This window comes from Scyliorhinus canicula, chromosome 21 (assembly GCF_902713615.1).
Source record: "Scyliorhinus canicula chromosome 21, sScyCan1.1, whole genome shotgun sequence".
Classification (NCBI taxonomy): Eukaryota; Metazoa; Chordata; class Chondrichthyes; order Carcharhiniformes; family Scyliorhinidae; genus Scyliorhinus; species Scyliorhinus canicula.
In genome coordinates this window covers 67,805,703-67,826,387 of record NC_052166.1, presented here as the reverse complement: position 1 = coordinate 67,826,387, position 20,685 = coordinate 67,805,703, and the positions used below count along the sequence as shown (strand labels likewise).

Here is a 20,685-nt window from a genome sequence, read left to right as displayed (position 1 = left end):
GAGATGAGGAGAAATCTCTTCACCCAGAGAGTGGTCAGCCTGTGGAATTCGTTACCACAGGAAGTAGTTGAGGCCAAAATATTGTATGTTTTCAAGGAGGAGTTTTATTCAGCTCTGGGGGGGGGGGGGGGAGGGAATCAACAGAAATGGGGGGAAGTGGCAACAGGTTGGATGATCGGCCATAGTCGTAATGAATGGTGGATCAGGTCTGAAGGGCTCCCATATTTCTATGTTGCTATACATGGGGACACCGCCAGCTGCATGTGGAGAGGCAAGCATTTAATTTTCAGGATTGACACTCATTTATATTTGAGATTACCAGTCCAGTAACACAATCATTCCTCGCCCATGCTCTCGATGTCAAAATAATTATTTTCTATGGCTAACAAATTCAGGGGGCCAGCACAGGCTTGAAGGACTGAATGGCCTCCTGCACTGTCTGATTGATAAATGCAGTCATATGACAGTGAATTGGTGACCCCACCCAACAATGTTCATGATCGAGCGAAACTTCCTCTTTGTGGATTTTGCTGTTCAGAATCTCCTTCCAAAGGTTCACTTTCAATTGTGGCTGAAACCTCTGGGTGTGAGTTTGAACTGGGAGCCGAGATCGGCGAATCGCAGAATCAGGGCCACAGGAGGGTGGGTGAGTGAGTGTTTCATTCTTTATCCAACTGACCATTTAGGTAGCAAAGTCCACAGGCTGAGGTTTTCACACCTTACAGCACAGGAGTGCCACGTTACACAGCCCTACTCCACAAGGCTTCAGCACGGCAGGGTGGTGTTGGGTGCAGGGGTACGAGGCTTTGTGGAAAACTCACTTTGGCAACACTTGTAATTGTGGATGTATTTCGTTTGTTGACACAAATACTTCACTTCTGCTCTTTCTGATCAATGCTCTCAGTATATGTGACAGCTTCCACACAGGGACACAGGGGTAGATCTGAGGAAAGAGATGTTTCCGAGCACTTAAATTGGAATTGGAGTACTAATTGTTTAATAGGCTGCACTTAATGTATAAAAGGGACACTGATGCAGGAGAAGTGGCTGCTGAGCACGATAAACTTGGAGTTGAAGAAGGCAAGAGCTGCTTTCTAGATCTTACAGAGTTAGCATCGGAACTCGCAGTACAGGTCCCACACACACTGACCCTCACTGGGGTCCCACACACACTGACCCTCACTGGGGTAGGGGTCCCACACACACTGACTCTCACTGGGGTACGGGTCCCACACACACTGACTCTCACTGGGGTACTGGTCCCACACACACTGACTCTCACTGGGGTAGGGGTCCCACACACACTGACTCTCACTGGGGTAGGGGTCCCACACACACTGACTCTCCCTGGGGTACGGGTCCCACACACACTGACTCTCACTGGGGTAGGGTGTCCCACACACACTGACTCTCACTGGGGTACAGGTCCCACACACTGACTCTCAGTGGGTTACGGGTCCCACACACACTGACTCTCACTGGGGTAGGGGTCCCACACACACTGACTCTCACTGGGGTAGGGGTCCCACACACACTGACTCTCACTGGGGTACGGGTCCCACACACACTGACTCTCACTGGGGAGCCACACACACTGACTCTCACTGGGGTACGGGTCCCACACACACTGACTCTCACTGGGGTCCCACACACACTGACTCTCACTGGGGTCCCACACACACTGACTCTCACTGGGGTACGGGTCCCACACACACTGACTCTCACTGGGGTACGGGTCCCACACACACTGACTCTCACTGGGGTACGGGTCCCACACACACTGACTCTCACTGGGGTACGGGTCCCACACACACTGACTCTCACTGGGGTACGGGTCCCACACACACACTGACTCTCACTGGGGTACGGGTCCCACACACACTGACTCTCACTGGGGTACGGGTCCCACACACACTGACTCTCACTGGGGTCCCACACACACTGACTCTCACTGGGGTCCCACACACACTGACTCTCACTGGGGTATGGGTCCCACACACACTGACTCTCACTGGGGTACGGGTCCCACACACACTGACTCTCACTGGGGTACAGGTCCCACACACACTGACTCTCACTGGGGTACGGGACCCACACACACTGACTCTCACTGGGGTACGGGTCCCACACAAACTGACTCTCACTGGGGTCCCACACACACTGACTCTCACTGGGGTACGGGTCCCACACACACTGACTCTCACTGGGGTAGGGGTCCCACACACACTGACTCTCACTGGGGTCCCACACACACTGACTCTCACTGGGGTACGGGTCCCACACACTGACTCTCACTGGGGTACGGGTCCCACACACTGACTCTCACTGGGGTACGGGTCCCACACATACTGACTCTCACTGGGGTCCCACACACACTGACTCTCACTGGGGTATGGGTCCCACACACACTGACTCTCACTGGGGTACGGGTCACACACACACTGACTCTCACTGGGGTACGGGTCCCACACACACTGACTCTCACTGGGGTACGGGTCCCACACACACTGACTCTCACTGGGGTACAGGTCCCACACACACTGACTCTCACTGGGGTACGGGTCCCACACACACTGACTCTCACTGGGGTACGGGTCCCACACACACTGACTCTCACTGGGGTCCCACACACACTGACTCTCACTGGGGTACGGGTCACACACACACTGACCCTCACTGGGGTACGGGTCCCACACACACTGACTCTCACTGGGGTACGGGTCCCACACACACTGACTCTCACTGGGGTAGGGGTCCCACACACACTGACTCTCACTGGGGTACGGGTCCCACACACACTGACTCTCACTGGGGTACGGGTCCCACACACTGACTCTCACTGGGGTCCCACACACAGACTCTCACTGGGGTAGGGGTCCCACACACACACACACTGACTCTCACTGGGGTAGGGGTCCCACACACAGTGACTCTCACTGGGGTCCCACACACACTGACTCTCACTGGGGTACGGGTCCCACACACACTGACTCTCACTGGGGTCCCACACACACTGACTCTCACTGGGGTACAGGTCCCACACACACTGACTCTCACTGGGGTACGGGTTCCACACACACTGACTCATTGGGGTACGGGTCCCACACACACTGACTCTCACTGGGGTACGGGTCCTACACACACTGACTCTCACTGGGGTACGGGTCCCACACACACTGACTCTCACTGGGGTACGGGTCCCACACACACTGACTCTCACTGGGGTACGGGTCCCACACACACTGACTCTCACTGGGGTAGGGGTCCCACACACACTGACTCTCACTGGGGTACGGGTCCCACACACACTGACTCTCACTGGGGTAGGGGTCCCACACACACTGACTCTCACTGGGGTACGGGTCCCACACACACTGACTCTCACTGGGGTACGGGTCCCACACACACTGACTCTCACTGGGGTACGGGTCCCACACACACTGACTCTCACTGGGGTAGGGGTCCCACACACACTGACTTTCACTGGGGTAGGGGTCCCACACACACTGACTCTCACTGGGGTACGGGTCCCACAAACACTGACTCTCACTGGGGTCCCACACACACTGACTCTCACTGGGGTACGGGTCCCACACACACTGACTCTCACTGGGGTGCAGGTCCCACACACACTGACTCTCACTGGGGTACGGCTCCCACACACACTGACTCTCACTGGGGTACGGGTCCCACACACACTGACTCTCACTGGGGTAGGGGTCCCACACACACTGACTTTCACTGGGGTAGGGGTCCCACACACACTGACTTTCACTGGGGTACGGGTCCCACACACACTGACTCTCACTGGGGTACGGGTCCCACACACACTGACTCTCACTGGGATCCGGGTCCCACACAGACTGACTCTCACTGGGGTACGGGTCCCACACACTGACTCTCACTGGGATCCGGGTCCCACACAGACTGACTCTCACTGGGGTAGGGGTCCCACACACACTGACTCTCACTGGGGTAGGGGTCCCACACACACTGACTCTCACTGGGGAACGGGTCCCACACACACTGACTCTCACTGGGGTCCCACACACACTGACTCTCACTGGGGTACAGGTCCCACACACACTGACTCTCACTGGGGTAGGGGTCCCACACACACTGACTCTCACTGGGGTACGGGTCCCACACACACTGACTCTCACTGGGGTACGGGTCCCACACACACTGACTCTCTCTGGGGTACAGGTCCCACACACACTGACTCTCACTGGGGTACGGGTCCCACACACACTGACTCTCACTGGGATCCGGGTCCCACACACACTGACTCTCACTGGGGTACGGGTCCCACACACACTGACCCTCACTGGGGAACGGGTCCCACACACACTGACTCTCACTGGGGTCCCACACACACTGACTCTCACTGGGGTACGGGTCCCACACACACTGACTCTCACTGGGGTATGGGTTCAGAATGGTTGTGCAAAGGAGCTGGATTGATAGAGATACAAATAAAACAGAAAAATCTGGAAAACCTTTGCAACGCTGACACCATGTGTGGAGGGAGAAACAGAGTTAACATTTCGAGTTGGTACGATTGATCCTCAGAGATGAAGAGCGGGGGAAATGTGATGTATTTAATACTGTAAGAATTCTGACAACACCAGGTTAAAGTCCAACAGGTTTGTCTCAAACACTAGCTTTCGGAGCACTGCTCCTTCCTCAGGTGAATGGAGAGGTAGGTTCCAGAAACATTTATATAGACAAAGTCAGAGATGCCAGACAATTCTTAGAATGTGAACATTCGCAGGTAATTAAATCTTTACAGATCCAGTAATAGGGGGTAACCCCAGGTTAAAGACGTGTGAATTGTCTCAAGCCAGGACAGTTGGAAGGGTTTCGCAAGCCCAGGCCAGATGGTGGGGGTTTCTGCTCGACGATTCTGCGTTGCCGCGTGTCCTGAAGGCCGCCCTGGAGAACGCTTACCCGGAGATCAGAGGCTAAATGCCCTTGACTGCTGAAGTGTTCCCCGACTGGAAGGGAACATTCCTGCCTGGTGATTGTCGCACGATGTCCGTTCATTCCTTGTCGCAGCGTCTGCATGGTCTCGCCAATGTACCACGCTTCGGGACATCCTTTCCTGCAGCGTATGAGGTAGACAACGTTGGCCGAGTTGCACGAGTATGTACCGTGTGTATGTACTAGTATGTACTGGTGGGTGGTGTTTCCACGTGTAATGGTGGTATCCATGTCGATGATCTGGCATGTCTTGCAGAGATTGCCATGGCAGGGTTGTGTGGTGTTGTGGTCGCTGTTCTGAAGGCTGGGTAATTTGCTGCAAACAATGGTTTGTTTGAGGTTGCGCGGTTGTTTGAAGGCCAGTAGTGGGCGTGTGGGGATGGCCTTGGCAAGATGTTCATCTTCATCGATGATGTGTTGAAGGCTGCGAAGAAGATGCCGTAGTTTCTCCGCTCCGGGAAAGTACTGGACGACGAAGGGTAATCTGTCGGTTGTGTCCCGTGTTTGTCTTCTGAGGAGGTCGGTGCGGTTTTTTGCTGTGGCGCATTGGAACTGTCGATCGATGAGCCGAGCGCCATATCCCGTTCGTACGAGGGCATCTTTCAGCAACTGTAGACCCTCCTCCTTGTCTGAGCAGATCCTGTGTATACGGAGGGCTTGTCCATAGGGGATGGCTACTTTAATGTGTTTAGGATGTGTAGCCACCTGGGGTGGCCACGTCCCGATTACCAAATGGAGACTTTGCAAAGAATGCAGGGAAATTGGACAATGCTGAGAAAGCAAGCAGGAGCAAGGTTTGTCTGTTGATTGGAGCTGCAGCTCCCAGACAAGACCGATACTGCGAAGCCATTACCGTACTAATGAGCCATCTCCGGGGACAAAAGAGAAACATTTAGGTAAACGATACTAAAGCAGACACCCCGGCGCCAGAGGAGACTAGAACAAAGCCGGCCAATGGCCACCTAGGGCCCGCCCAGCAATCAGGGCAGCCACCCCTTTATTGGAGGAAATCGACACCAATGATCAGGATGCGGTCCAATTAATTGGGGCCAAGTTCAAGGCCTGCCCAAAAGCCCGCGAAGCCCCTTTGGGTGTAAGGAGAAGCCCCCAAGAGAGAATCGCCCCCTTGGCCTTGGCTCTCAGCGAGGAGAGACCTGCCCAGCAGCTGCATCAGAACAAGTAAATCCAAAGTCAACGCACGCTCCGGGACAGACGCTCCCGGCTACTATTCCATACCAGCTCAACCCCAGCAGCCTCAGAACCAGACAACGGCCATTGTTCCTCTGACTGAGTGGGCGCCCAAAGCTAAGTATAGGCTTTAGTAGTAGTGATAGTTTAGTTGGTAGAGTTTGTGCATGAGTATAACTGACTGTGTGTGTAAATAAATGTGCATTGATTTCAAACTTACTAACTGGTGTATCGAGTCTTTGATCAGTATTCGGTTTTGAACCTTGTGGCGGTATCAGAAAGATACCTGGCCACTCTTGAGCAAACGTAATTAGAATTAAGGATGGCGATCATATTAACCGCCATAAACAGAGCCAATTAAAGAGAGAACACAACGAGCAACAGGTGGAAGCTGGAGAAGTGGAGCATCGTGAGGTTATCCGTGGGCTTGCAGTAAAGCGAAGTGCTGAGGTGACCGTCCTTGATGGAGATGAGTGTGTCCAAGAATGCAACTGATTTTGGAGAGTAGTCCATGGTGAGTCTGATGGTGGGATGGAACTTATTGATGTCATCATGTAGTCGTTTCAGTGATTCTTCGCCGTGGGTCCAAAGGAAGTTGTCAGTGTTGAGGACTGAGGCTGTTGCAGCAATGCCGTTGTCGTGGGGGATGCTGGTGTAGGGTGCCGAGATGTCCACTGTAACGAGGAATGTTCCTGGTTCAACTGGTCCATGGGTGCTGAGTTTCTGTAAGAAGTCCATCGTATCGCGACAGAAGCTGGGTGTACCTTGTACGATGGGTTTCAGGATGCCCTCGATGTGGCCAGAGAGGTTCTCACACAGGGTTCCATTGCCTGATACAATAGGACGGCCTGGTGTGTTGGCCTTGTGTATTTTCAGGAGGCAGTAGAGATCTCCAACGCGGGGAGTACGTGGGTTGAGAGCACGTAGGGTGCTCAGAAGGTCTGGATCCAAGGTCTTGATCAGCCTGTTGAGTTGGCGGGTGTGTTCCTTGGTTTGATCTGTGGGTAACTGCCTGTAGTGTTCCTGGTTGTTGAGTTGTCGGTATACTTCTTTGCAGTAGTCTGTTCTGTCCGACCTTCAACCAACGTTATACACCAGATACATCGATGACATTTTTTTCCTTTGGACCCACGGCGAAGAATCACTGAAACGACTACATAATGACATCAATAAGTTCCATCCCACCATCAGACTCACCATGGACTACTCTCCAAAATCAGTTGCATTCTTGGACACACTAATCTCCATCAAGGACGGTCACCTCAGCACTTCGCTTTACCGCAAGCCCATGGATAACCTCACGATGCTCCACTTCTCCAGCTTCCACCCTAAACACATTAAAGAAGCCATCCCCTATGGACAAGCCCTCCCTATACACAGGATCTGCTCAGACGAGAAGGAGCACAACAGACATCTACAGTTGCTGAAAGATGCCCTCGTACAAACGGGATATGGCGCTCGACTCATCGATCGACAGTTCCAACGCGCCACAGCAAAAAACCGCATTGACCTCCTCAGAAGACAAACATGGGACACAACCGACAGAGTACCCTTCGTCGTCCAGTACTTCCCCAGAGCGGAGAAACTACGACAGCTTCTCCGCAGCCTTCAACACGTCATCAATGAAGATGAACATCTTGTCAAGGTCATCCCCACACCCCCACTACTGGCCTTCAAACAACCTCAAACAAACCATTGTTTGCAGCAAATTACCCAGCCTTCAGAACAGCGACCACGACACCACACAACCCTGCCAGGGCAATCTCTGCAAGACATGCCAGATCATTGACATGGTTACCACCATTACACGTGAGAACACCACCCACCAGGTACGCGGCACATACTCGTGCGACTCGGCCAACGTTGTCTACCTCATCCGCTGCAGGAAAGGATGTCCCGAAGCGTGGTACATTGGCGAGACCATGCAGACGCTGCGACAAGGAATGAACGGACATCGTGCGACAATCACCAGGCAGGAATGTTCCCTTCCAGTCGGGGAACACTTCAGCAGTCAAGGGCATTCAGCCTCTGATCTCCGGGTAAGCGTTCTCCAAGGCGGCCTTCAGGACGCGCGGCAACGCAGAATCGCCGAGCAGAAACTTATAGCCAAGTTCCGCACACATGAGTACGGCCTCAACCGGGATCTTGGATTCATGTCGCATTACATCCACCCCCCACCATCTGGCCTGGGCTTGCAAAATCCTACCAACTGTCCTGGCTTGAGACAATTCACACCTCTTTAACCTGGGATTACCCCTATCTCTGGATCTGTAATGATTTGATTACCCGCAAATGTTCGCATTCTAAGCATTGTCTGGCATCTCTGACTTTGTCTATATAAATGTTTCTGGAACCTACCTCTCCATTCACCCGAGGAAGGAGCAGTGCTCCGAAAGGTAGTGATTTGAAACAAACCTGTTGGACTTTAACCTGGTGTTGTAAGACTTCTTACTGTGCTCACCCCAGTCCAACGCCGGCATCTCCACATCGTATTTATGGTGTTTTAGAGGGGGTAGTGCAGAGTACTCGGTCTGGGATAGGGGGAGCTGGGGGGAGATTTAACTGAGATATGATGAACACCAGACAAAGGGAGAGTTAATTGCCGTGTTAAAGACTAAAGAAGGTGTCGATAGTGGAATAAAGGTAATAGAACAGAATGTATTATGAGCAGAAGGAGGGTCGATTATCTGTGAAAGCAAAAGTTAAGATCAAGTGATGGCTCCGTGGGAGGGAGGGCGGACACTGGGATTGACAAATTGGATTTAAAAAGGGCATCGAGAAGGAGAGAGATCATGGGGCTGAACTCACTATTGAGTCTGAAACGGAGCCTCACCGGGCGGAAGGTTGGGTCGGGCTTCACTGGGACATTGTAGCAGGAAGATGAAGAGTTCAGTTCTGAGCAAGAGTCTCAGACTCGGAAGGTTTACTCTAGTGGTTCCCAACCTTTTTTGGCCATGCCCCATCTAATCACCTCTAAAATCCTGATGCCCCCCCCCCCCCCCCCCCCCAATGTGGTGGTATATAATTCTTATCATTTAAAAAGTGAACTCCGTTTCATCTGAAGAAGCTTAAAACGCCAATACCTTGGTTTAAACAAGCTTCAAAAGAACATGGCATCCATGAAAAAGAAAAATGAAATAAACAAAAGACAGTTAAAGTCCTGAGCAAGAAATTACAAAAAAATTGTAAAAATAAAAATCGAAAATTTGGACCCAGACCTCCTCAGTCGCGCTCAATTGCCCCCCTTAAAAATCAAATTGCCCCCCTGTGGGGCGTACGCCCCACATTGGGAACCACTGGGTTTACTCCGCCTCTCTCTCAACAGACGCTTCCCAAGACCTGCCGAGTTTTCCCAGCACTTTTCTCCTCTTGTTGCAGATTTCCAGCACCTGTCAGGTTGTTTGGGGGGGCGGGTGGGGGGGGGGGGGGGGGGGGGGGGGGGGGGGGGGGAGATGGGCGATAAGGGAAGGGGGGGGGGGGCAGAGCCGCGGAGGGGCCATTGACGTTTTGACCGTGTCATTTACTTTGCAATTCCTTCCCTCCGGAATAGATTTACAGGAATTGGAGTCAGAATGTCGGATCAGAGTGATGCTGACGCCAGTGAATTGTGGAGCAAAGTGGAGAATTATCGGGCGAAGCTAACCTCAATGATTGAGCCATCAAGGATCACTGCCTACCTGAGACAGTGCAAAGTCCTCATCTACGACGACGAAGAGCAAATCTTCAATGACCCTAACCTGGTCACCAGGCGAAGGAAAGTAGGTGTGTCTGCAGAGGAATCTTGGCGAGGGTGGGGAGGAGATTTACCAGAACGTTCCAGCAACAAGGGACTTTTTAGTTAATGTGGAGAGAATGGAGACGCTGGGATCGTTGTCCTTAGAGCAGAGAGGGTTAATCGAGGCAGCACGGTAGCATGGTGGTTAGCATAAATGCTTCACAGCTCCAGGGTCCCAGGTTCGATTCCCGGCTGGGTCACTGTCTGTGTGGAGTCTGCACGTCCTCCCCGTGTGTGCGTGGGTTTCCTCCGGGTGCTCCGGTTTCCTCCCACAGTCCAAAGATGTGCGGGTTAGGTGGATTGGCCATGCTAAATTGCCCGTAGTGTCCTAAAATGTAAGGTTAAGGGGGGGGTTGTTGGGTTACGGGTATAGGGTGGATACGTGGGTTTGAGTGGGGTGATCATTGCTCGGCACAACATCGAGGGCCGAAGGGCCTGTTCTGTGCTGTACATAAGAACATAAGAACTAGGAGCAGGAGTAGGCCATCTGGCCCCTCGAGCCTGCTCCGCCATTCAATGAGATCATGGCTGATCTTTTGTGGACTCAGCTCCACTTTCCGGCCCGAACACCATAACCCTTAATCCCTTTATTCTTCAAAAAACGATCTATCTTTACCTTAAAAACATGTAATGAAGGAGCCTCAACTGCTTCACTGGGCAAGGAATTCCATAGATTCACAACCCTTTGGGTGAAGAAGTTCCTCCTAAACTCAGTTCTAAATCTACTTCCCCTTATTTTGAGGCTATGCCCCCTAGTTCTGCTGTCACCCGCCAGTGGAAACAACCTGCCCGCATCTATCCTATCTATTCCCTTCATAATTTTAAATGTTTCTATAAGATCCCCCCTCATCCTTCTAAATTCCAACGAGTACAGTCCCAGTCTACTCAACCTCTCCTCATAATCCAACCCCTTCAGCTCTGGGATTAACCTAGTGAATCTCCTCTGCACACCCTCCAGCGCCAGTACGTCCTTTCTCAAGTAAGGAGACCAAAACTGAACACAATACTCCAGGTGTGGCCGCACTAACACCTTATACAATTGCAACATAACCTCCCTAGTCTTAAACTCCATCCCTCTAGCAATGAAGGACAAAATTCCATTTGCCTTCTTAATCACCTGTTGCACTTGTAAACCAACCTTCTGTGACTCATGCACTAGCACACCCAAGTCTCTCTGAACAGCGGCATGCTTTAATATTTTATCGTTTAAATAATAATCCCGTTTGCTGTTATTCCTACCAAAATGGATAACCTCACATTTGTCAACATTGTATTCCATCTGCCAGACCCGAGCCCATTCACTTAACCTATCCAAATCCCTCTGCAGACTTCCAGTATCCTCTGCACTTTTCGCTTTACCACTCATCTTAGTGTCATCTGCAAACTTGGACACATTGCCCTTGGTCCCCAACTCCAAATCATCAATGTAAATTGTGAACAATTGTGGGCCCAACACGGATCCCTGAGGGACACCACTAGCTACTGATTGCCAACCAGAGAAACACCCATTTATCCCAACTCTTTGCTTTCTATTAATTAACCAATCCTCTATCCATGCTACTACTTTACCCTTAATGCCATGCATCTTTATCTTATGCAGCAACCTTTTGTGTGGCACCTTGTCAAAGGCTTTCTGGAAATCCAGATATACCACATCCATCGGCTCCCCGTTATCTACTGCACTGGTAATGTCCTCAAAAAATTCCACTAAATTAGTTAGGCACGACCTGCCTTTTACGAACCCATGCTGCGTCTGCCCAATGGGACAATTTCTATCCAGATGCCTCGCAATTTCTTCCTTGATGATAGATTCCAGCATCTTCCCTATTACCGAAGTTAAACTCACTGGCCTATAATTTCCTGCTTTCTGCCTACCTCCTTTTTTAAACAGTGGCGTCACGTTTGCTAATTTCCAATCCACCGGGACCACCCCAGAGTCCAGTGAATTTCGGTAAATTATCACTAATGCATCTGCAATTTCCCTAGCCATCTCTTTTAGCACTCTGGGATGCATTCCATCAGGGCCAGGAGACTTGTCTACCTTTAGCCCCATTAGCTTGCCCATCACTCCCTCCTTAGTGATAACAATCGTCTCAAGGTCCTCACCTGTCATAGCCTCATTTCTATCAGTCACTGGCATGTTATTTGTGTCTTCCACTGTGAAGACCGACCCAAAAAACCTGTTCAGTTCCTCAGCCATTTCCTCATTTCCCATTATTAAAACTCCCTTCTCATCCTCTAAAGGACCAATATTTACCTTAGCCACTCTTTTTTGTCTTATATATTTGTAAAAACTTTTACTGTCTGTTTTTATATTCTGAGCAAGTTTACTCTCATACTCTATCTTACTCTTCTTTATAGCTTTTTTAGTAGCTTTCTGTTGCCCTCTAAAGATTTCCCAGTCCTCTAATCTCCCAGCAATCTTTGCCACTTTATATGCTTTTTCCTTCAATTTGATACTCTCCCTTATTTCCTCAGATATCCACGGTCGATTTTCCCTCTTTCTTCCGTCCTTCCTTTTTGTTGGTATAAACCTTTGCTGAGCACTGTGAAAAATCGCTTGGAAGGTTCTCCACTGTTCCTCAACTGTTCCACCATAAAGTCTTAGCTCCCAGTCTACCTTAGCTAGCTCTTCTCTCATCCCCTTGTAATCTCCTTTGTTTAAGCACAAAACACGGGTATTTGAAACACTGTACTGTTCTATGTTCTATGTTCTATGTTCTATGAGGCGTTCAAAATCAGTAGAGTTTTGATCGAGTAAACAGGGAGAAAGTGTTTCCAGAGGCGGAATAGACGCGAACCAGAGGTCAGAGATTTAGAATCATTCCCAGGAGAATTAGAGGGGAAATTAGGAGATCTTTCTTCACGCAGCTGTGGGTTAACATCTGGATACAGAACCTGTGAGAGTGGCGGAACTTTCAAAAGACTATTAGCTATTTGGTTGCAAGAGATGAATTTACAAGGTTGTGGTCAATAACCTGTGTGCCCTCTGAGCTGGATGTAAGAGTTCTCACTCCTATTTATTTGAAGAAGATAAGGTGGTCCTTCGGGGGCCAGCAGTAATTCTGAAAATGTATTAAAAAAAAAACACATGATTTGCACTCTGCCATTTTGCTGTTTCTGGAATCTTGCTGTGCAGAAATTGGTTGCAGTGTTCCTTTCATCGCATCAGTTTCTGCAGGGCCCACCCTGGAGAATACTCTAGGAACAGCATGTGGTGATAAAAGGCGCCATCGAAATGCAGAGTCTCTCTGATTCGGGGCTGAAACCTCCAAATCTGGTTCTGAGCCAAGAGAACACTTTGAACTGAAGGAGAGCAAAACGTGCTCCTGCTCCTCCGAGCCCAGGAAGCGGGCGGAGAGGGGCGTTGCCTCAGGCCCTGCCCCTCCGAGCCCAGGAAGCGGGCGGAGAGGGGCGTTACCCCAGGCCCTGCCAGCCCCTCCGAGCCCAGGAAGCGGGCGGAGAGGGGCGTTACCCCAGGCCCTGCCAGCCCCTCCGAGCCCAGGAAGCGGGCGGAGAGGGGCGTTACCCCAGGCCCTGTCCCTTCCAAGCCCAGGAAGCGGGCGGAGAGGGGCTTTACCCCAGGCCCTGCCAGCCCCTCCGAGCCCAGGAAGCGGGCGGAGATGGGCGTTGCCTCAGGCCCTGTCCCTCCGAGCCCAGGAAGCGGGCGGAGAGGGGCGTTGCCTCAGGCCCTGTCCCTCCGAGCCCAGGAAGCGGGTGGAGAGGGGCGTTACCCCAGGCCCAGCCCCTCCGAGCCCAGGAAGCGGGCGGAGAGGGGCGTTGCCTCAGGCCCTGTCCCTCCGAGCCCAGGAAGCGGGTGGAGAGGGGCGTTACCCCAGGCCCTGTCCCTCCGAGCCCAGGAAGCGGGCGGAAAGGGGCGTTACCCCAGGCCCAGCCCCTCCGAGCCCAGGAAGCGGGCGGAGAGGGGCGTTGCCTCAGGCCCTGTCCCTCCGAGCCCAGGAAGCGGGTGGAGAGGGGCGTTACCCCAGGCCCAGCCCCTCCGAGCCCAGGAAGCGGGCGGAGAGGGGCGTTACCCCAGGCCCAGCCCCTCCGAGCCCAGGAAGCGGGCGGAGAGGGGCGTTGCCTCAGGCCCAGCCCCTCCGAGCCCAGGAAGCGGGCGGAGAGGGGCGTTGCCTCAGGCCCTGCCAGCCCCTCTGAGCCCAGGAAGCGGGCGGAGATGGGCGTTACCCCAGGCCCAGCCCCTCCGAGCCCAGGAAGCGGGCGGAGAGGGGCGTTGCCCTCAGGCCCTGTTCCTCCGAGCCCAGGAAGCGGGCGGAGAGGGGCGTTGCCTCAGGCCCTGTCCCTCCGAGCCCAGGAAGCGGGCGGAGAGGGGCGTTGCCTCAGGCCCTGCCCTTCCGAGCCCAGGAAGCGGGCGGAGAGGGGCGTTACCCCAGGCCCTGCCAGCCCCTCCGAGCCCAGGAAGCGGGCGGAGAGGGGCGTTGCCTCAGCTCCTGCTGCTCCCTTGTGGCTGGTAGCAGAGATTTGATGGCAGGTTCCAGCTATGAAAGGGCTGAGTGAGCAGGTGCTTCTGTCGAAATGCTGACCATCTCCTTGTTGTGTTTGTAGGGACACTGCTGGACATTCTGCAGCGAACTGGCTGCAAGGGATACATTGCTTTCCTGGAAAGTCTGGAGCTGTACTATCCCGAACTTTACAGGCGGATAACCGGACAGGACCCCACCCGCACATTCTCCGTCATCCTTGGTAAGACAAATCTTTCTCTAATCTTCATCGAAAGCTCCATTGTGTCGCGTTCAAACTTGGTCCATCACCCTGAGCAACATAGGCTGCCAGTTTAACCGTGTCTTCTTTCAGAATTGCCATCATTCCATCCTCCATAGCCTTTCCCTCCCTATCTCAGCAACGTCCTTCTTCCAATCTCACAACCCTCTGAGATCTCCTCCTCAAATCCTCCCGCGATTCCCCGATTGGAATGGGATCACAGCTGGCAGCCGTGCCAACAGCTGTCTGAGCCTCAGTACCCGGCTCTGGGTCACTGTCATAGAACATAGAACATTACAGCGCAGTACAGGCCCTTCGGCCCTCGATGTTGCGCCGTCCTGTGAAACCATCTGAAGCCCATCTACACTATTCCCTTATCGTCCATATGTCTATCCAATGACCATTTAAATGCCCTTAATGTTGGCGAGTCCACTACTGTTGCAGGCAGGGCATTCCACGCCCTTACTACTCTCTGAGTAAAGAACTTACCTCTGACATCTGTCCTGTATCTATCACCCCTCAATTTAAAGCGATGTCCCCTCGTGCTGGACATCACCATCCGAGGAAAAAGGCTCTCACTGTCCACCCTATCTAATCCTCTGATCATCTTGTATGCCTCAATTAATTCACCTCTTCTCTCTAACGAAACCCGCGTGGAGTTTGTGTCTGTGTGGGTCTCACCCCCACAACCCAAAGATGTGCAGGGTAGGTGGATTGGCCACGCTAAATTGCCCCTTAACTGGAAAAAATGTATTGGGTACTCTAAATTTATATAAAAAAGGAAAAGATGAGTTCTAGAGATGAAACATGCACTTAGATGACTGAGAGTGTAACAAGTAGCAAGTCATGTGTTCTTAAGCTGAGCCGGCATTATGGCCTGAAGGATTCTGTTTCGATTCTTTGAAGAAGGTGGAGTTTAGTGGGTTTTCCCGCTAAATTGGGGCTGAACATCTGTGGGGAAGAAGTGCCTGAGAGTACTGTCTGTTTGAGGCAGGGTTCATTCCTTCCCTGCTGGAGGATATTCTCTGCATTGCTGATCTCCACACCACCTTGCTGAGTTCCCTTGTGGAGTAAAAAGATGTTGTCTCCCTCAGTACTCAGGGAGTGCTGCACTGTCAGAGGGTCAGTACTGAGGGAGTGCCGCACTGTCAGAGGGTCAGTACTGAGGGAGTGCTGCACGGTCAGAGGGTCAGTACTGAGGGAGTGCCGCACTGTCAGAGGGTCAGTACTGAGGGAGTGCTGCACTGTCAGCGGGTCAGTACTGAGGGAGTGCCGCACTGTCAGAGGGTCAGTACTGAGGGGGTGCTGCACTGTCAGAGGGTCAGTACTGAGGGAGTGCCGCACTGTCAGAGGGTCAGTACTGAGGGAGTGCTGCACTGTCAGAGGGTCAGTACTGAGGGAGTGCCGCACTGTCAGAGGGTCAGTACTGAGGGAGTGCTGCACTGTCAGAGGGTCAGTACTGAGGGAGTGCCGCACTGTCAGAGGGTCAGTACTGAGGGAGTGCCACACTGTCAGAGGGTCAGTACTGAGAGTGCCGCACTGTCAGAGGGTCAGTACTGAGGGAGTGCCGCACTGTCAGATGGTCGGTACTGAGGGAATGCCGCACTGTCAGAGGGTCAGTACTGAGGGAGTGCCGCACTGTCAGAGGGTCAGTACTGAGGGAGTGCCGCACTGTCAGAGGGTCAGTACAGAGGGAGTGCCGCACTGTCAGAGGGTCAGTACTGAGGGAGTGCCGCACTGTCAGAGGGTCAGTACTGAGGGAGTGCCGCACTGTCAGAGGGTCAGTACTGAGGGAGTGCCGCACTGTCAGAGGGTCAGTACTGAGGGAGTGCTGCACTGTCAGACGGTCAGTACTGAGGGAGTGCTGCACTGTCAGATGGTCGGTACTGAGGGAGTGCCGCACTGTCAGAGGGTCAGTACTGAGGGAGTGCTGCACTGTCAGAGGGTCAGTACTGAGGGAGTGCTGCACTGTCAGAGGGTCAGTACTGAGGGAGTGCCGCACTGTCAGAGAGTCAGTACCGAGGGAGTGCCGCACTGTCAGAGGGTCAGCACTGAGGGAATGCTGCAGTGTCAGAGGGTCAGTACTGAGGGAGTGCCGCACTGTCAGAGGGTCAGCACTGAGGGAATGCCGCACTGTCAGAGGGTCAGTACTGAGGGAGTGCCGTACTGTCAGAGAGTCAGTACCGAGGGAGTGCCGCACTGTCAGAGGGTCAGTACTGATGGAGTGCTGCATTGTCAGAAGGTCAGTACTGAGGGAGTGCTGCACTGTCAGAGGGTCAGTACTGAGGGAGTGCTGCATTGTCAGATGGTCAGTACTGAGGGAGTGCTGCACTGTCAGAGGGTCAGTACTGGGGGAGTGCTGCACTGTCAGAGGGTCAGTACTGATGGAGTGCTGCACGGTCAGAGGGTCAGTACTGAGGGAGTGCTGCACTTTCAGAGGGTCAGTACTGGGGGAGTGCTGCACTGTCAGAGGGTCAGTACTGAGGGAGTGCTGCACTGTCAGAGGGTCAGTACTGAGGGAGCGCCGCACTGTCAGAGGGTCAGTATTGAGGGAGCGCCGCACTGTCAGAGGGTCAGTACTGAGGGAGTGCTGCACTGTCAGAGGGTCAGTACTGAGGGAGTGCTGCATTGTCAGAGGGTCAGTACTGAGGGAGTGCCGCACTGTCAGAGAGTCAGTACCGAGGGAGTGCCGCACTGTCAGAGGGTCAGTACTGAGGGAGTGCTGCACTGTCAGAGGGTCAGTACTGAGGGAGTGCTGCACTGTCAGAGGGTCAGTACTGAGGGAGTGCTGCATTGTCAGAGGGTCAGTACTGAGGGAGTGCCGCACTGTCAGAGAGTCAGTACCGAGGGAGTGCCGCACTGTCAGAGGGTCAGTACTGATGGAGTGCTGCATTGTCAGAAGGTCAGTACTGAGGGAGTGCTGCACTGTCAGAGGGTCAGTACTGAGGGAGTGCTGCATTGTCAGATGGTCAGTACTGAGGGAGTGCTGCACTGTCAGAGGGTCAGTACTGGGGGAGTGCTGCACTGTCAGAGGGTCAGTACTGATGGAGTGCTGCACGGTCAGAGGGTCAGTACTGAGGGAGTGCTCCACTTTCAGAGGGTCAGTACTGGGGGAGTGCTGCACTGTCAGAGGGTCAGTACTGAGGGAGTGCTGCACTGTCAGAGGGTCAGTACTGAGGGAGCGCCGCACTGTCAGAGGGTCAGTATTGAGGGAGCGCCGCACTGTCAGAGGGTCAGTACTGAGGGAGTGCTGCACTGTCAGAGGGTCAGTACTGAGGGAGTGCCGCACTGTCAGAGGGTCAGTACAGAGGGAGTGCCGCACTGTCAGAGGGTCAGTACTGAGGGAGTGCCGCACTGTCAGAGGGTCAGTACTGAGGGAGTGCCGCACTGTCAGAGGGTCAGTACAGAGGGAGTGCCGCACTGTCAGAGGGTCAGTACTGAGGGAGTGCCGCACTGTCAGAGGGTCAGTACTGAGGGAGTGCCGCACTGTCAGAGGGTCAGTACTGAGGGAGTGCCGCACTGTCAGAGGGTCAGTACTGAGGGAGTGCTGCACTGTCAGACGGTCAGTACTGAGGGAGTGCTGCACTGTCAGATGGTCAGTACTGAGGGAGTGCCGCACTGTCAGAGGGTCAGTACTGAGGGAGTGCTGCACTGTCAGAGGGTCAGTACTGAGGGAGTGCTGCATTGTCAGAGGGTCAGTACTGAGGGAGTGCCGCACTGTCAGAGAGGTCAGTACCGAGGGAGTGCCGCACTGTCAGAGGGTCAGTACTGAGGGAGTGCTGCACTGTCAGAGGGTCAGTACTGAGGAGTGCTGCACTGTCAGAGGGTCAGTACTGAGGGAGTGCTGCATTGTCAGAGGGTCAGTACTGAGGGAGTGCCGCACTGTCAGAGGGTCAGTACTGAGGGAGTGCCGCACTGTCAGAGGGTCAGTACTGAGGGAGTGCTGCACTGTCAGACGGTCAGTACTGAGGGAGTGCTGCACTGTCAGATGGTCGGTACTGAGGGAGTGCCGCACTGTCAGAGGGTCAGTACTGAGGGAGTGCTGCACTGTCAGAGGGTCAGTACTGAGGGAGTGCTGCACTGTCAGAGGGTCAGTACTGAGGGAGTGCCGCACTGTCAGAGAGTCAGTACCGAGGGAGTGCCGCACTGTCAGAGGGTCAGTACTGAGGGAGTGCTGCACTGTCAGAGGGTCAGTACTGAGGGGAGTGCTGCACTGTCAGAGGGTCAGTACTGAGGGAGTGCTGCATTGTCAGAGGGTCAGTACTGAGGGAGTGCCGCACTGTCAGAGAGTCAGTACCGAGGGAGTGCCGCACTGTCAGAGGGTCAGTACTGATGGAGTGCTGCATTGTCAGAAGGTCAGTACTGAGGGAGTGCTGCACTGTCAGAGGGTCAGTACTGAGGGAGTGCCGCACTGTCAGATGGTCGGTACTGAGGGAGTGCCGCACTGTCAGAGGGTCAGTACTGAGGGAGTGCTGCACTGTCAGAGGGTCAGTACTGAGGGAGTGCTGCATTGTCAGAGGGTCAGTACTGAGGGAGTGCCGCACTGTCAGAGAGTCAGTACCGAGGGAGTGCCGCACTGTCAGAGGGTCAGTACTGAGGGAGTGCTGCACTGTCAGAGGGTCAGTACTGAGGGAGTGCTGCACTGTCAGAGGGTCAGTACTGAGGGAGTGCTGCATTGTCAGAGGGTCAGTACTGAGGGAGTGCCGCACTGTCAGAGAGTCAGTACCGAGGGAGTGCCGCACTGTCAGAGGGTCAGTACTGATGGAGTGCCGCACTGTCAGAGGGTCAGTACTGAGGGAGTGCTGCACTGTCAGAGGGTCAGTACTAAGGGAATGCTGCATTGTCAGAAGGTCAGTACTGAGGGAGTGCTGCACTGTCAGAGGGTCAGTACTGAGGGAGTGCTGCATTGTCAGATGGTCAGTACTGAGGGAGTGCTGCACTGTCAGAGGGTCAGTACTGGGGGAGTGCTGCACTGTCAGAGGGTCAGTAGTGATGGAGCGCTGCACGGTCAGAGGGTCAGTACTGAGGGAGTGCCGCACTGTCAGAGGGTCAGTACTGATGGAGTGCTGCACTGTCAGAGGGTCAGTACTGAGGGAGTGCTGCACTGTCAGAGGGTCAGTACTGAGGGTGTGCTGCACTGTCAGAGAGACAGTACTGAGGGAGTGCCGCACTGTCAGAGGGTCAGTACTGAGGGAGTGCTGCACTGTCAGAGGGTCAGTACTGAGGGAGTGCCGCACTGTCAGAGGGTCAGTACTGAGGGAGTGCCACACTGTCAGAGGGTCAGTACTGAGAGTGCCGCACTGTCAGAGGGTCAGTACTGAGGGAGTGCCGCACTGTCAGATGGTCGGTACTGAGGGAATGCCGCACTGTCAGAGGGTCAGTACTGAGGGAGTGCCGCACTGTCAGAGGGTCAGTACTGAGGGAGTGCCGCACTGTCAGAGGGTCAGTACAGAGGGAGTGCCGCACTGTCAGAGGGTCAGTACTGAGGGAGTGCCGCACTGTCAGAGGGTCAGTACTGAGGGAGTGCCGCACTGTCAGAGGGTCAGTACTGAGGGAGTGCCGCACTGTCAGAGGGTCAGTACTGAGGGAGTGCTGCACTGTCAGACGGTCAGTACTGAGGGAGTGCTGCACTGTCAGATGGTCGGTACTGAGGGAGTGCCGCACTGTCAGAGGGTCAGTACTGAGGGAGTGCTGCACTGTCAGAGGGTCAGTACTGAGGGAGTGCTGCACTGTCAGAGGGTCAGTACTGAGGGAGTGCCGCACTGTCAGAGAGTCAGTACCGAGGGAGTGCCGCACTGTCAGAGGGTCAGTACTGAGGGAGTGCTGCACTGTCAGAGGGTCAGTACTGAGGGAGTGCTGCACTGTCAGAGGGTCAGTACTGAGGGAGTGCTGCATTGTCAGAGGGTCAGTACTGAGGGAGTGCCGCACTGTCAGAGAGTCAGTACCGAGGGAGTGCCGCACTGTCAGAGGGTCAGTACTGATGGAGTGCTGCATTGTCAGAAGGTCAGTACTGAGGG

At 53.7% G+C, this 20,685-nt stretch overlaps 1 protein-coding gene across 1 annotated transcript in view; it reads left to right on the top strand.

Moving 5' to 3' along the window:
• The first annotated feature begins 554 nt into the window (after window positions 1-554).
• card9 (caspase recruitment domain family, member 9) overlaps window positions 555-20,685 on the top strand; it is a 35,533-nt gene continuing 15,402 nt past the window's right edge. The window contains exons 1-3 of the mRNA XM_038781806.1: window positions 555-646; window positions 9,722-9,933; window positions 14,513-14,650. Of these exons, the coding sequence (XP_038637734.1) occupies window positions 9,744-9,933; window positions 14,513-14,650 (328 nt within the window). The 5' untranslated portion in view covers window positions 555-646; window positions 9,722-9,743. The remainder of the gene's footprint in view (window positions 647-9,721; window positions 9,934-14,512; window positions 14,651-20,685) is intronic.